The 16,956-nt window shown below is 31.9% G+C and overlaps 1 protein-coding gene across 1 annotated transcript; it reads left to right on the top strand.

Annotated features, from left to right (window-relative positions):
- The first annotated feature begins 15,819 nt into the window (after positions 1-15,819).
- LOC134714431 (uncharacterized) lies at positions 15,820-16,512 on the top strand. The gene has a single exon (XM_063575672.1). It carries the CDS (start codon positions 15,820-15,822, stop codon positions 16,510-16,512), a length of 693 nt encoding a protein of 230 aa, XP_063431742.1.
- Positions 16,513-16,956: the final 444 nt, after the last annotated feature.

Genomic DNA, 16,956 nt, shown 5'->3' with positions numbered 1-16,956 from the left:
CGAAATTTACACGAAAAAAATGATAAATTCGAGTACAGAAGACTAAGTTTATGATGTTTGTATGCGTTGGTTCAAGAATTGGAAGAACATTATTTTTCACCGGTCACTCGTTTCTTATGACTTTAAAACGTAATAATTATAAACGACAATATATTTCTAACCAAAGGAGTCCACCAACAATTTGTCGAGTTACAGAGAGTAAAATATCGGTTCATGAGATTTAAATACATTGGGTAGCTTCAGTCAGTCTATATATATAAAAACGATTAACGAAACTGATAGTTTCAAACTGGAAAAAAAAATAATATCGTTTTATTCCATTTCACGTCCGGTCTCAAATGATGTAAGTAAACATTGTCAAGAAGAAAAAATCATGAAACATGTGCAAAAATGACCACTTCAGGTTTACTCAATGTCTTTTCCGGTTATTATTTTTTAAGATCATATGTAAATCAACAGTTTGCACAAAATCGAGTAGTTGAAAGACCTAATAACAAAGTCGAATATATGTGTAAAAAGGGAGGATCCGTACACATACATTGTGTTATCACTAATTCTTGTTTGTTTATTTTTTCTTTTGTTCTTTTCTGTGATACTTTCAAATAATGTTACTCGCTTGAGATAGAAAATTATCGTCAGAATCAACGGGCGCACGTGCCGTTGCAAATGTAAACATTAAAGACAGGTTTAATTAACAGATTATTATTTGTTTTTCAATTTATATGATGTTTTTGACCCACATCACATCTTATAGCAGTCGCCTTCGATGAGATTGTAGTTGAGAAAACTGTCTTCTTAGAATTTGTTTTTTGATCATCTATTTATTTATATTGAGAATGAATTTGGAAAAAATTGATATAACTCTTCAAAGTTCTGCTGTTGTTAGAGTTTAAAAAAAAATGAATGGTTGCTACGAACTTTTCGAAATTATCCTTCTTATGAGAAACTTCCCGAACATTGGTACAAAATAGCAAGAATACAACTTATCTAATAAATAGTATCAAGATAGAAGCTAGGTCAACTTGTTGATGATGGTGTTTAATTTGTTATTTTTTTGCATTTTATACACGTTTTATACTCAAATTGTAATAGATATTTTTCAAGGAAATACAAATTGTCACAAAACCGACTATGCTTGGTGAAAATGAATTTGGATCCTTAACATAAAAAGCATAAATTCAAAAATCGTTAAAAAAAATGCGTATCTGTTGGCCGCAATATTTAGAATTCAAAGCTTGTAAAAAAGATGAAGAGCTATAATCCAAAAGGTCCAAAAATTATAGCCAAATCTGTAAAAGGAATCAGAGCTTTGCATGAGGGAGATACATTCCTTAATTTATAATAATTTCCAACATTTTGTAACAGCAAATTTTAATAGCACAAAAAATCCGTATGTGTAAAGGAGCTGTTGTAGGAAAAGATCTGTAAACAAATTGGTAGAGGTTTGAACCGTCCAAAACTGTTAAGAAATTGATTTAAACGTTGGAGGGTGAAAGTTCTACTGACGGTTCTAGAATAGTTCAACTGACAATCTTGATTGATTTAAATCTTGGTGATCTTGGTGTTTTGGCGATAGTCTGTGTCCCTGGGATGAAAAAAGTTTCGATTAAAGCGTGTGTCCTCAGATATAAAAAAAACAATGAAGGACTGACTCAGAACAATATCATGGTAAGGAGGTTGATACCGATGGAGACGCAGTGTCAAATCTGAAATATTAACCATTACCTTGTTGATTTGCTCGTTAAATGTTCAACTCAGTATGGTTTTTTTGTACATGAAAATTTAAAATGATTTAATATCAAATGAAAGTTATGCTCCTGAATAATTTCATAATGTTCTGAATTCATCAAAATATAAGCTATATATAATTGTTGGACATTCGATGTAAATAAAGGAAAACATTACAAATAATCAAAATACAATGCATACATACTATTTGCTAATTATGAATTTAAAGCGAGCACTTATTTCATTCATCATATAATCAAAACAGTGTACCTATAGTTATTTTACAGCATTACATTGACATCTTACCTAGAAATAAGCACATAGACAAAACGCATTGTTAAAATCTATACACACTTTTTTTGTGCTTTTACTTTAAGTAACATTTAAAAGTGTTTAAGAATATCCCTTTCTGGTCTCTTTGTCGTTCTCAGCTACTATGCACGCAGTTAATAGCATTTACATATTGAAGCGTATCTATTCGATCCAATAATTTTTTATCTAATAGAAAGAAGAAGAAAATTATTAGATTAGCAAATTGTTAGCTGTCTTAAATGATATATTATTGTGTACTCGTTCAGTTCAAAGAATGATGGTGACACACATCATACATCAATATATTTTATCCATATCTAAATCTCCAGATGCATATATCAGCAATGAAACAAACAGGTATACAGTAAATCTATATTCATGTCATTGGGATACTACTACCATTCGATGTTTGTTCCTATGTTTACTAGAGTGGAATAAGATAATAAAGTCATATCAATTCTTTATTCGTAAATTGAAAGTTAATATTCAGCAGATGACTTTTGTTATTAATTTAGCCTACACATATTTATTCGCTTTACATACAATGTAAAATAGTCATAAGTTTGACTAGCAGTCTTATGTTGAATTGGAAGAGACTTGGATTTTGGTCAAATGTTTCTAAGACTTTTTCTAATGTTGATTAAAATTCGGAAATTGGGTCACGCTCAATATAGTGCGAATGTCTACCATCAAACAAAAATACCGGTATTGGTTGAGATTAGGTTTTTTCTTTGTTGAACGATACCGACGGAATATTCAAATTCATAAGTCAAAATCAACTAGCGATGCAATGGTAAAAAAAATTATTACCTCCTAAATGACAAATATTACACAACACACGTCACATGAATATAAAGGGTTCATCCCCTCTATTCTCATTTTACATAAATCTGGTAAGAAAAGGTAAAACTTTATGTGGGAATAGGAGGAAAACTTGTGCAAACAAAGGATTAAACTAAACAAACAATTTTTAATCAACTGTTAATTGACCAGTGTTTTTTATTAGAACAGGTAATAAGTTGTTTTTCTGTTCAAATTCTGGTTTTTTTTTCAAATAAAATAAATATGAAAGAAATTAAAACAAATACAAAAGTAGATTATTTTATTTCTTTTATAACACAAATTCAACTGTAGATTAAAGCAAGCATAATATAATACAAATTATACAACAGCATTAAATCAAATCACACATTGTAGCACAAACATTAGACAATCACTGTATATAAGCCTTTTGAAGTTTTTCAATCTATTCCATGTGAAGAAGGTGGGAGGCTGCATCACCAAACTCTACTGTTGTGACTTCCTGGTTTCGATGTCTAACCGTAAGTTTTAATCTGTTGTTGATTTCTTCGTACTTCTTTTTTGGGGAGACTCTCTTCCCAATGGCTGCATACTGGTCAGGGCGTTGAAGGCTTCCTCATGTTTCAGACGTTTGATTAGTTGAAGGAGGCGTGGATGTGGACGGGTGACATGTTTCTTCAGCTTGCTGTGCCATCCCTCTAGATGATTTGTTGTCCTTGTGTTAAGTAGTGGTTCCAAAGTTGACAAGCTCTTCCTCGTAGATGATTGGAATTGATGTAAGCTCATTTATGCAGCGAACGATCATTCTCTGGAGGACATCGTCTACTTTCAGCTCCACGAGGTCCGACCCATGGTTGTGATTTGATGAGATTTTGGTTGGTATGATGTTCAAAGTATTGATCGTGGCAGGACAGTTTGAAGTTGAACACTTCCAGTAAGTTCTTTTGCCCCTTTTGTCCTTTACCTGGAACTTAAAACCACTGTGTACAATGTTTTGGTTCCTGAGTCTGTTTGTAACAAACTTTACTTGTAGTTGTGCATTAGCCATTGTAACTGAATAATGACTTGACTGGATGAAGAAGGACCACAATTTATATCAATTTTTAATGCTTTGAGGTAAAGTTAACAGTTTTCACCCATTATTTTATACCTTTGATTATTGGTCCAAGTAATTATATTTTTAGAGTATACTTTTATTCCACATCTTAAGATTGTACTTGGTTATAATATTATGTATATCACGATTTATTAGTAAAGTAGACATGTTTTTAAGGTTACAAATTCAAAAAATTTAGGCTCCAATCTATCTATCATCATTTTTCTTTGATGAAAAAAGAAACATATTTCAAATCAACAAGGTATTAAAATCTGAAATGAAATTCAGGTAAGTCTAAGGTGAAATTCTAATTAATCTTGATTGTTATAAAACAAATTATATATCAAAACATCTACTGTTATCTGCAAGTGGGAATAGAGGTATAGATTTTTTAGAAAGTGGGAATAGGAGGAAGACACTATCTAAAGAGTGGACAACATGAACATCCACAAAAACCTGGGTTGATCTCAAAGGCTTGGGATTGGCGAAAAGATCCACTTGTGGCACCCATTGTTGTGCTCATGTATATACAAACCTTTAAGTTTAATTCGGTAGGTCACATTCGAGAAAAAAAGAGGACGGGATTGTGGTAAGAACGATTCGAATATACCCGGCGTAATCTGTGACATAGATATACAATAACAGTCAACCGACTCTTGATGGCCATCGGAAGATTTTTTTATTATTTTTTGAAGAGATGATTTCGATTTAACCTCTTGGTTAATTTTTTGTGAGAAGCAACCCTCAATCAAAATAATCCTGATATGAAATGCAATCCTTGGATTGTCAAATCAACGCTACGTATGCCCGCTCTCAATTGTGTTTTTTATTCATAGATATAGGCAGGCTTTCAAAATTCCAAAGTTTATCAATAATCATATACTGAAATGCTGATTGTCTTACCAGGTATGTGTTGCGTAGGAGTTTTGCACTTTACCGTACAGCAGTAACACAGAAGTTGCAGTGGTCTAATGATAAGATTAAGAGGCGCTGGTATCCTAGATTTAAAATCCATGATGACTTCATATCTTAGATATCGCCACAATTTTTCTGAGTTTTCCTGAACCCGTTCAAATCGATAGCTAAAAAACACAAAATAATTACATATTTGTGAAAACGTTAACTAAAATAAATAATTCAGATATTAGAATTATATATTAATTCTTATCTAAAGAAGTAACATACATACATGTATATGCGTTTCTCTGTAATAATTAAAGAAGACTAACGTTAACTTTAATTTATATACTTAAATTGATTATTTTCATTTCACCATTGAGCTATAAATGAGGACACGAGATTAATTTGTATCCTTTTTATAAAATTCAATTCAAACCTTTTGGCTTGAAATGTCCTTGATATTTTCATGATTATCAATTATATGTTAAAAAACTAAGCATTTTTCAAAATTCTACGGATGTTCGGCTCCTGGAATTCAGAATTAAAGGTCCGTAGTGCATGTCAATTCATTACTTTATTTGGCCTTTCGAACATGTTTTATTCGAGTCTTATGTAAACGAAACGCACGTGTAGCGTACAGACGTGTAAACAGTGGATTATCTAAGGATGTTATTACAGTGATAATTTTCATATACATCTACAATAGGAACAAACAGGGTCAAGTTAAATATAGTTGAAATTTAGTTGGAAGTTTGATTCGGTGAAACAGTAAAATGTAGTTCCATCGCACCCACTCGTGTCTTCAGTTTGCTTTATATTGTAGTACATTGTACCTATTTGCCCAAGCTATGGAACAAAGATATCATTGGTATAGTGTGTGATAAGATTGTGTGAGGGAATTCGACGTTTTCTATACCACTGTTCACTCCAGTGCAATTTATGACAATACCACTGCATCAATCAGAATTATTATTTTTAAGAAATGATTTTGCTTTGTTGTCGAGTATTATTTGTGAAACGTTCAATGTTTTAAAAAGGCGAATTTTCTGCATAAAGTCAATGATTATGTTGACTTTTGAAGGCCAAACTTTATACAGTCTTGAATACGTTAATGAAGATCCAAAAACTATATAAATACATAACGACATGTTTATGAAATTATAACAAATCTATTGGTTAACAAATTTTTATTCGTTATTGCAAAATAATGAACTTAAAATATCTGACATTTTCTCCCTACCCAGTTTACCCTTATACATTTTTATGATGTGGACTAGTCGTTGTTATTGAATCATAGGATAAAGTTGTTATTAGTTCACCTTCAAACTGGTTTATGCTTTTCATACATGACTATTTATTAATTAGAACGTTCATGAATGTGTACGGTAACTAAAATGACCTTCAAACTGGACACTGGACGAGTCAATATTATGTTGTATCAATGAAAGTTAAGTTATGAAAGGTAAGAATTGCCACTTATTCTATTTTCACAAAATTTTCGGAATATACAATTTTTTAAAAGCCTATTGTGAAGATTTAAAGAGAAAATTTACGAATAATACGTTCTGTTCCATTAAACGAGTCATTTTCGTAAGAGAAATGCCGAAATATGTTTTACGCACGACTAGCGCAGGTAAAATTATTATTTATCATAATAAAAAAAAAACATTTTTCAGTCTCATTGGAATATGTTGATTACAATTAGTCCCAAACTTAAGAAATAAGTAAAAAAAAAAGTCAAATTATGTCCGATCTGCCTATTTCTGCACCTCAAAAGTCAATACGATCGTTTTAAAGTCAATTTCGTCTACCTCACGAAATATTGTTAGGCACTATATACGAGTATGGAAACATATGATAAAGTAACTTGTTAAATTCGGTATAATTGTAAATTGAAGGTGTCCCTTCTGTTTAAAGCTTATTAATTTCTATATATCTACATTAAGACATGAAACGGCATATAATGAATCAAAATTATCGTCTTCCCAACATAAAAATTATTGCATGCCGATAATTATATTACGGTGTTAATCGGAAAAAAGTACTATATAATTGTCAATTGAATGAAAAGAAATTAAAAAGCATTACAAACCTGAACAAAGCTATCACAAGATTGACGAGGAGAAGATTGGAAATAAGCATATATAATGCAGCAATCACACCAAGTATCCAATCATACTGATTACACCGTTCTATATCCGGATTGTTTTCCCATACACTTTGTATTGTTGTACATGGCGTTGTACTATTTTCTAAAAATGATCGATTCAGAGGACCATTATTTAATACATTTTGTTACATAATAATTAGGATCTTATCCTCTTTTTTCTTCTAAATTGACCTCTGGATGACAATTGTTATTTATATATACATGTTGTGCATTGTTTATCTTGCTGCTTTTATTGAAATTTACCGAACACAATATCATATCAGATTTGTTAGTAGTTTTATTACCTTAATATAAGTTTTGCCCTCTATAAAGAAAAGATTTTTAATATATTTGATACATTGGAGTAACTGCATGGAGCATACGGAACACGTAGCATTCGTATGCCATATCATAGACACAGTTAAACAAATTAAAGCTTTTAAAATATAACAAATTGAAACACAGAAACATTAAAAGGTTGACATATAGACAAGTTGAAGCATTAACATAGCGACACATTGGCATATCGACACGTTAACAGATCAACATATTGACAAATTAAAAGGTTGACATATTTATAAAGCGATAAATTGACACATGTAATCACTTAAGGATTGACACATAGACAGTTCGACACATTGTCAAGTTCACACAATGTCAGATAAACGCATTCACTCATTGACACATTGACATATCGGCCCATGAAAAATATGTACATTGACAATACAATGATACAAACTGAAGTAAGTTAATTGTGAAAGATATGAGAATGACCAATATAATACCAGTCATTTAGTTAATGAATGAGTATATGACAGAATTGATCAGAGCAAATACTCGCGCGCATTGTTATGATCCTGGTACCTTTGATAACTACTTAACGGATTTTCTTATATGTCTTTGAATGCCAAAGTTTTTACCTATATGCTCCGTTTTAATTCTACTCATACTCATGTATCGTATGAGTAATTCTCGTTCAAACGCCAATATCACACCATAACGTTGCGTGCAATAAAAACGGTGAAAAGCATTTAAGGTTATTCATGTGAATCACTGTAAATAAATATTAGACCACTTTATCCGCCTGGACACAGATTAAGAAATATAAAGCAAGTATATAGCAGTATCAAAATGTAAAATTTATATTTATTCACAACACGCCAACGTTATTAATTCAATGTTTAACTAAGACATATTGTTCAAGTAAAAGTGATAATGAATATTGAAGAATGTCTTTTGAGAAATCTGTGATGTCTACTGAATTAGGTGCACTGTAACCAGATGAATTACATACTTAGTAGTTCGAAGATATTGGAATGTTTTCATCTATAATATACGACTCTTTACTTTTGAGCGAATACCTTTAAACAGTATGTTAATTACCGTTGAAAGTTTCAAGGAAGGAATCCCCGTACATTTGCCAGTAGGGGATATAGATTATTTTCCAAATTCTCCAATATTCCCATCCGGCCTTATTCCACATATCATCATGTTTTGGGTACATATTTGCATGGTAAAGTACCCCAACACCCAACATAAACACACATAAAATGCCAATGAATCGAAGGAGATCCTTTAACTGAAATATAAAGAACAAAATAGAAAATATCCACGAAAAGTAATTTGAAACTTAAACATGTGTGTGTAAAATAACAAATATGAACACTAAATTAAAATACGATTTTTGTTTTGTTTTCTGGAACAATTTATTTTAGATCATCAATAATGTACTTTAATTAATCAGATGTTTTTTCAAAGTCTTCAAAACGTTATCATTAAGATCATTTGCAGATCTTTTGTATTCCGTGAAATGTATGACATCGTTTAATGAAATAAAAACAAACCTACAGAAATGTCACAAGAATACTTATCATATATCATTATATAAAAATATCAGTGGATTAATTAAAAGAGGGACGAAAAATACCAAACGGACAGTCAAACTCATAAATCTAAAACAAAACGCCATGGCTAAAAATGAAAAAGACAAACAGAAAAACAATAGTACACATGACACAACATAGAAAACTAAAGAATAAACAACACGAACCAATTAAGATGCAACTCATTATAGAATTATTTTTCGTATGTTTATGGCATTTCATCTATAACTTGCATGAAGATATATTTCTTGTATCAATACGAAAAAATAAAATGAAAACTGTGTTAATTTACTTACCTTTTATAATATAATGAGACGATATTATAAAATATTCATTATCTTTTCGTTGGATTTTTTATTTTCAAGGGTAAAGACGATGTACATTTCGTCAATGGCAACGGTTTGTGAATCATATACAAGAAACTCAAACTTTTCGCCTGCAACACTACTTTTTGTCAAGTTTATTACATTCTACATGTTCTATAATATTTTTTATAAATTAACTGTTTAGTTCACAATTTAGAATTTTTGAAATACTAAGGTTTTTCTACCTCAGGCATAGATTACTTTAGCTGGAATTGCAAAACTTTTAGGAATTTTGTTCCTCAATGCTCTTCAACTTCGTACTTTATTTGGCCTTTTTAATTTGTTTGTATTCGAGCGTCACTGATGAGTCTTTTGTAGACGAAACGCGCGTCTGGCGTATATACAAAGTTTAGTCCTTGTATCTATGATGAGTTTATTCTCAAGTGTAACAAACATTTCAAAATGTCTGATGTTAACGTTTGTCGCAGGCACAGAATAGATGACGTCATATTGGTCGAAAGACTAGATCAACAATTCTAGGGTTTTTTTAAGTAAAGACAACGTGCACAATGAGAGTGTTTACCATAAGAGAAATTGTTTTATATTTCTAGAAATAACAATTTTTATTGAACTATTATGAGTTATCATGCTTTTCCTCGATATTTCGACACTGTTTAAAATAATCAAGCAAAAGCATTTTAGCATTTTTGGTATGTGCTTATCCGAACCCTTTAAGGTATATGCTTAATAAAAGGTACCAGTAGTAAAGCGCTGTTCAAAAGTCATACATTGATTGAGAATAAAGATTATTTCGGATTAAACATAAAACTGAAGGAAACACATCAACTATAAGAGGAAAAGAAAGAAACAACAGACACACTGATGTACAACGAAATAACAAACGACATTGCAACACACACAGAAACGAACTATACGATAACAACTGCCATTTGACTTGGTACAAGAGATTTTAAGAAAAAATGTCGGGTTGTAAATTGACAATACAGTAAAATATGCTTGAAGGAAGACTTGACTGTATCTGTTGTATTCTTGGCCCTAAGTTCGATATGATAGATATGTTCAGAATAGTCACCAAATTTTAAATTGATGAACGTTAAAAATATAGTTTAAAACATGTCTATCACCCTCTTTTATATATATAAAAAAGTAGGATCGAATGCAAAGTTTTAAATAATTGTAATAAATATAAAAATCCTATATTTTGCAGCATTGAATAATAAATAGCGCCATAGATTATACGTAATAAAATGGGAAAATAACATGAAAGCTATTTCTTTTGATGAGATTGAACAGCTTGTGTATAACAAGGTATACAATTAGAGCTTATGATTAACAAAGTTTTTATCGGGAATTATTTATAACTATGTGAAATGGACTATATGACCTCCTGGATTTAGGTCAGTGGTTTAAGTGTAACAATAACTGCTTTATGAAAAATTGCGCCACTTAAAGGTTGCACTTTGTAAATACAACTGTTTCTCAAAACACGCCTCTTTTGGGGAGAAATTGAATATTCATAGAAAAATAATTTTGTTTATATTCTGGTTCCAAGTTATGCCTTCTGTGTTCCATATCGCAGAGACAGAACTTTGGAATGTTACCAGTAAATAAACACGTGCATATTGTTTACGTTGAAATCTGTGGTAACCTTTCATTCGAGGTAGAGGTAGTTAAGAAAATTAGTGAAAGTTTAAACTCTGAGAAGTTCAGGGCATATAAACGTTGAAAAAATGCCGCACAGCCCTATATTTTGACCTTTGAAAAAAAATGTGGTGAATATGAACTTTCAATTCTAGGATAAGATTTTTGTTAAAAAAATCATAGTAAAAGTGGTACAGTTTTAGCCGTAAAAGGGTTCCTATGGGAAATATTTACAGAAATGCAACCTATACATTATAACTAAAACGAATGATTTTTTAAGATCAAAGGTGCAAATTATATAAATTAATACCATTTCCTTGATCATGATAATCTTTGGTCCTAGTTTCCTGGACATCAATATAACGTGCAGAAATCTCATATACATTGTAAACAAACTTAAACTGTATATCCGTCTGGCAAAAGCGTTGTTTAAAGGTGTCGGTTTGAAAAATCGAAAACACATGGCAATGATTGTGATTATATACGATACAACATCAAAAAAGTTCCAGAAATTGTACAGGTACTTCTTCAAATCGTACCACCAGGAATGACGTAATGGGTTTGTCACATCTTTTTTCCGAACAGAAGAAATTTTCGTCAAAATACTTTTTTCTGTTAAAATCTGAAAACACAATTTATCTTTAACGTGTTTGCATTTCATCAATAAATATTCCACCGATATACAATGTTTAGCAATTCAAAATGTGTCTAAACACTTTTCGCAAATATTTTTTTAGTCATACTAGAATCTCTCAAGGCAATCTTCATACCAAAAATAATTAAAAAAGTCGACACCTTTTTTGTTTTTATTATTATTGTTTTCTTCCATAGTGACTGTTGTGATTATCCTGAACTCTTTTACATGTGAACATTTCATGATTTGTTTTCCGATATCGATAATGTGTCATAAAAGGAGTTAACACTTCAAAGATCGTTACATGTCAACTTCACTAACATTTGTAATTATGATATATATGCGTCATCTCAACGAGATTCAGCTTCTCGCTTCAGCTGGAACAGCGAATGTGAGAAAAGCAATCGAGTTGAGATGACTAATTTTATTCTGTTTTCGCTATTTTACCTAAGACGACGTTGTCAAATTTCACGTCAATTTTATTAGGAACGCCACGTGCCCCCTTAGTTTCTAGCGATTTTTTTTTCATATTGCTCGATTCCGCTGAGAAAGGATATTTACATTCAGCAAGATCAAAGGAAAATTTCGTAAAATAACGACAATACATGGTTACATTAATGATTGATAACTGAGATTCTCGAGCATATCAGTAGACGGTAACATGTTTTCCGTAATACAACCGAATTCTTTTCTTTTAAACAATTTAATTACACGGCCAGAAGTAGTTCATAGTAGAGTTACGTTGCATTAAAATACAACAAAATGTTGTTATCAAATAAACATAAATTGTGAACATGGATAAAGGACGATTTAGTGTGACTGTAAATGAGACAACTCTCCATCCAAAAAAAATATCAAAGTAAACCATTATAGGTAAATGTACGGCTTCAATGCGGAGCCATGGCTCACACCGAACAACAAGCTATAAAGGGCCTCAAAATTACTAGTGTAAAACCATTCAAACGGGAAAACCAACGGTCTAATCTATATAAAAATTATACATGATTATAATTGATCAAGCATTTAGACAAAATCATTTCATAGAGATACTGACTTTCACTCACATTGTCCACTATAATACCAATATAAAAAGGTTATAACATGTAGTTATACCGTGTGCTAGTGACCTAGTTCGAGATATTTGAAGTCAGTTAATTCCAAAATGTAATAACAGCGAAGATCTAAATCAATATGAAATTTATTGATTCTTTTTATATGATATGTTATGTGGCCATAACACTATTGAACGAATTGATTTTACCGACTATCCCATCTTCGCTGGCAAGGGTTACGATCCACTCACGCTCTATTCGTGGATCGTAACCCTTGGCTAGCGAAGATGAGACTATCCCAAACTGGCAGTTAGACTAATGTCATATCAAAGTGATCAAGTCTATAATATCAACAGCCTGATTCCATTGTGTGTTTTCGTCCTTTAATTTTAATCGGTTATCATCATTTTTTTTCAACTGTGGACCAGGGCAACCTTTTTGATTTGTTATAAATCGTCTTATTTAGATATAGGAAGATGTGGTGTGAGTGCCAATGAGACAACTCTCCATCCAAATAACAATTTAAAAATTAAACCATTATAGGTTAAAGTACGGCCTTCAACACGGAGCCTTGGCTCACACCGAACAACAAGCTATAAAGGGCCCCAAAATTACTAGTGTATAACCATTCAAACGGGAAAACCAACGGTCTAATATATATAAACAAAACGAGAAACACGTATATATTACATAAACAAACGACAACTACTGTACATCAGATTTATTTGTTTATATAAAGGGAAGTTATACTACTAACAGAATATTGAAAATAAAACACACCCACTAACCACATATTAAAAATAGACGTTCTCCATGAGTTGACCTAAACCCAATGATATTCCTAGAAGTGTATGGAAGGTAAGCTAATAGAAAATATTATATGCTACGTGTAAACTTACCAAAATGGACATTTGGTAGGATGAATTCGTTGCATGGTGTGTCATAGACCTAATACGACAAAAATACCGGTCTCGCCCAATTTGGAAGTATTGATAATTCATAAATCATTTCAAGTCATAAGAATTCCTAGTTCCTTATAGTTTTTAAAGTCTGACATGAAAAGTAAGTAAATTGTTAAAAATTCATACCAAATGTCGATACTCTTCCATGATGTCACCGAGGAAAAAAATATAAACTATCCATTCATAAGTTTTAATTGATCCTCCAAAGTCGTCAAGTTCTGTCAGAAGGAATGCGCTGTAGCACACCATAGCAGCCAAAAAGAATGCCTGTAACACAAAAATGGTGAATAATCTGTTTGTTTGCTTAGGCGTAAACAAGTTTTATTTAAAACGAGAAAACAAGAGTGTAAAATTAAACATTTGTTAGTCCAGTCAAACTAAGTTTGAACCTCAAACCAATGCGACAGAAAGTTCTTCAGTTCTAATCTATAGCCTAATGCCCCAAATATACACAGACAAAAAGTCCCATAAAAACTTACTAGAGGGAGACGACAATAACAATCAAAACCAAGAAGTAAACAAAGACTAAAAAAAACAAAGGACATTTGCATCAACAGTTATAAATAATAATTAAGAAACAACACGTACTCCACTTAAAACCGGAGTGAAATCAGGTGCTCCGGAAGGGTAAGCATTTCCTGCATCGTATACGGCACCCGTCGTGTTATTTCGTTGTTCAGTTCGGTAATGATTGAAGGTTATTGAGGAAGAATATCAGATATGATTTCTGACACCCTTTTGTCATAATGGCCAATCAGCTCTTGATGGCGACCGTAACATTTCTTGAGTGATGACCTTAATTTGATTGATTCATAGCCCTGTCTTAGCAATTTTTTAGAAGCAATATTCCTCGTTCAACAAAATCAACGTACTTTGAGCTAGCTCTAGAGTAAAGTATCAATTGAGACACATATACTCCATATGCTTGGATGTTGTTACACAGAAATGGAAAGTTGACTATAGGAAAAAATAAAATCATCGCATTTGTCATAATTCTGGTACGATCATGGGAATTAGAAAACAGTATAGATATTTTTCTGCTACAAGAACATTGGCTATATGACTGTCAGTTATCAATGCTAAATGAAATAAGTGACAAGCTTACTGGTTACGGCAAGGCAGTTGACTTATTAGATCCCATCCCTGCTACACAGATGCCTAGGGGTTATGGGGGCACAGCTATATTATGAAAAAAACATCTAGACTCTATAATTTCACCATTAACAATAGGAAACGAAATAATTCGTTTATCAATGGTCCACCATCACAAAGAAAGACCTGTGTAAATGACTTTATGAAAGAGCATGATTTCGAAAGAAAATATAATGGTAGCACTTTTATCCATTCAAACGGCTGCGATACTACTGCCGTTGACTATTTTATATTTCAAAATTTATATAAACATGCAGTCCTTGAAATTTCAAAACTGGACATAATATCTAATGTATCAGATCATTATCCAATCAAACAGATTCTTCAATATCATCATCCAGTGAAACAAATCACTTCAAGTAATACTTCTGTCAAATGTAAGATCAAATGGGATAAAGTCGATACACAGCTATTTGAGAGTCTTATTGCTTCAGAAATATCAGACAGCAAACCAACAATAAAAACAATAGAAGATGTAACAAATGCTTTCAAAACTCTCAATCAAATTATCGTTAAATCTACTAAAGCTGCTGCACCAGCAATCAAAATGGGGGAAAAAAGACCTAAACTACAAGTAATGAATGATGCCATAAAAGAAGCTATCAAAAAGAAGAAACTTGCTTTTCACGACTGGAAGTTAAATGGACGTCCAAAAGAATCTGATAGCATATATCTGAAAAAAAAGAAACTAACAACGTACATTCTACCTAAAGAATGAAGATTAGAAGTAGCGAAACGTAGAATAAATGAACGTCAAAAACTAAATGATGCTAGAACATCAGACAGACACACGTTTTGTAAAATTATAAAAAGTCAAAGAGGAAAATTATCTAGATTTATAGATCAATTACATGTAGATGATAATACCTATCACAACGATAATATCATTGAAGGCTGGCGTTCACACTTTCATAAGCTTGCAGAAAAGGAAACGAATCAAAATTATGACACTCAATACTTAGATCTTATTGAAAAGAAGCTAAAATTACAATTGATATATGTAAAGATCGTTTGAAGCATAACCCTATTACAGAAAAAAGAGATCTCAAAAGCAATATCATGTCTAAACAGGAATAAAGATGCCGACTTCTTTGTTGTAAACGCTGAAAATATCATATATGGTGGTAAACAATTGCAACAATATCTACAACTACTTATCAACAGATCTTTTGAACTAGGCTGTATGTCTGATATTTTGAAAATTGGTACACTATTTCCTGTATTTAAGAATAAGGGTGATGCAAGATATGCGAAAAATTATAGAGGAATAACAGTCACACCTATTTACTCCAAAATCATTGAAAAGATAATTGAATTACGGGAAAACCCTATAATCCTGGAGAAACAAAATCCATTACAAAGAGGATTTACTGAGAACACCACCCCTCTGTTATGTGAATTAATTATTGAAAAGTTTGAGCGTAAAAGTAAAGATCTCAAATTACCAACATATATAGCTTTACTTGATGGTAAATCAGCATTTGATGTGGTTGTACATTCAAATCTTATAAGGAGATTATATCAAACAGGAATCTCTGATCAATCCATAATATTGATAGACAGTCTATACAAAAATGCAACATCTTGTATAAAATGGGGAAATAAAACTTCAGCAATATTGGAAATAGAACAGGGCGTACGTCAAGGCGGTGCCATTAGTGCTGATCTGTACAAGTTGCATGTCAACCCTCTACTAAACCTCTTATGTGACACAGGAATAGGTGGACACATAGGCAATTTTAGCTGCTGTTCTCCAACATGTGCTGATGACGTTGCTATCATAGCAAACAATCCAATAGAACTTCAGACGCTAGTAAATATTGCTGTCAATTTTAGTAGGAGAGAGGATACACTTTACAACCAACAAAAAGTGTAATATTACCTGTAAACACTTCATCAAGATCGATTGAAATAGAGGACCATTTTTGGCATATAAACAATAACCCTATGCCAGTTGAAGATCACTCCTTACATATTGGTATACAAAAGTGTCAGAAAAACTCGGCAAAATTAACTGTAGATGAAAACATAAAAAAGGCAAGAGGATCATTATATAGCCTAATGGGCACAGGCTTACATGGGAGGAATGGATTAGATCCTGAAACAGCTATAACTCTTTTAAATACATATGTTATGCCTATATTAACCTATGGTATGGAAATACTACTTCCGACAGGCAGCATTTTTGACACAATCCACCAATTTCAGAAGAAAATTATTAAATAAATTATCTCTTTAAATTTATTTCAACAAACAGCTGACCCTGCTATATATATACTAAGTGTAATGCTACCAATTGAAGCTGAAATCCACCTTAAAG

This window comes from Mytilus trossulus, chromosome 4 (genome assembly GCF_036588685.1).
Source record: "Mytilus trossulus isolate FHL-02 chromosome 4, PNRI_Mtr1.1.1.hap1, whole genome shotgun sequence".
Taxonomy (NCBI): Eukaryota; Metazoa; Mollusca; class Bivalvia; order Mytilida; family Mytilidae; genus Mytilus; species Mytilus trossulus.
This window is presented reverse-complemented; position numbering and strand designations above follow the sequence as displayed.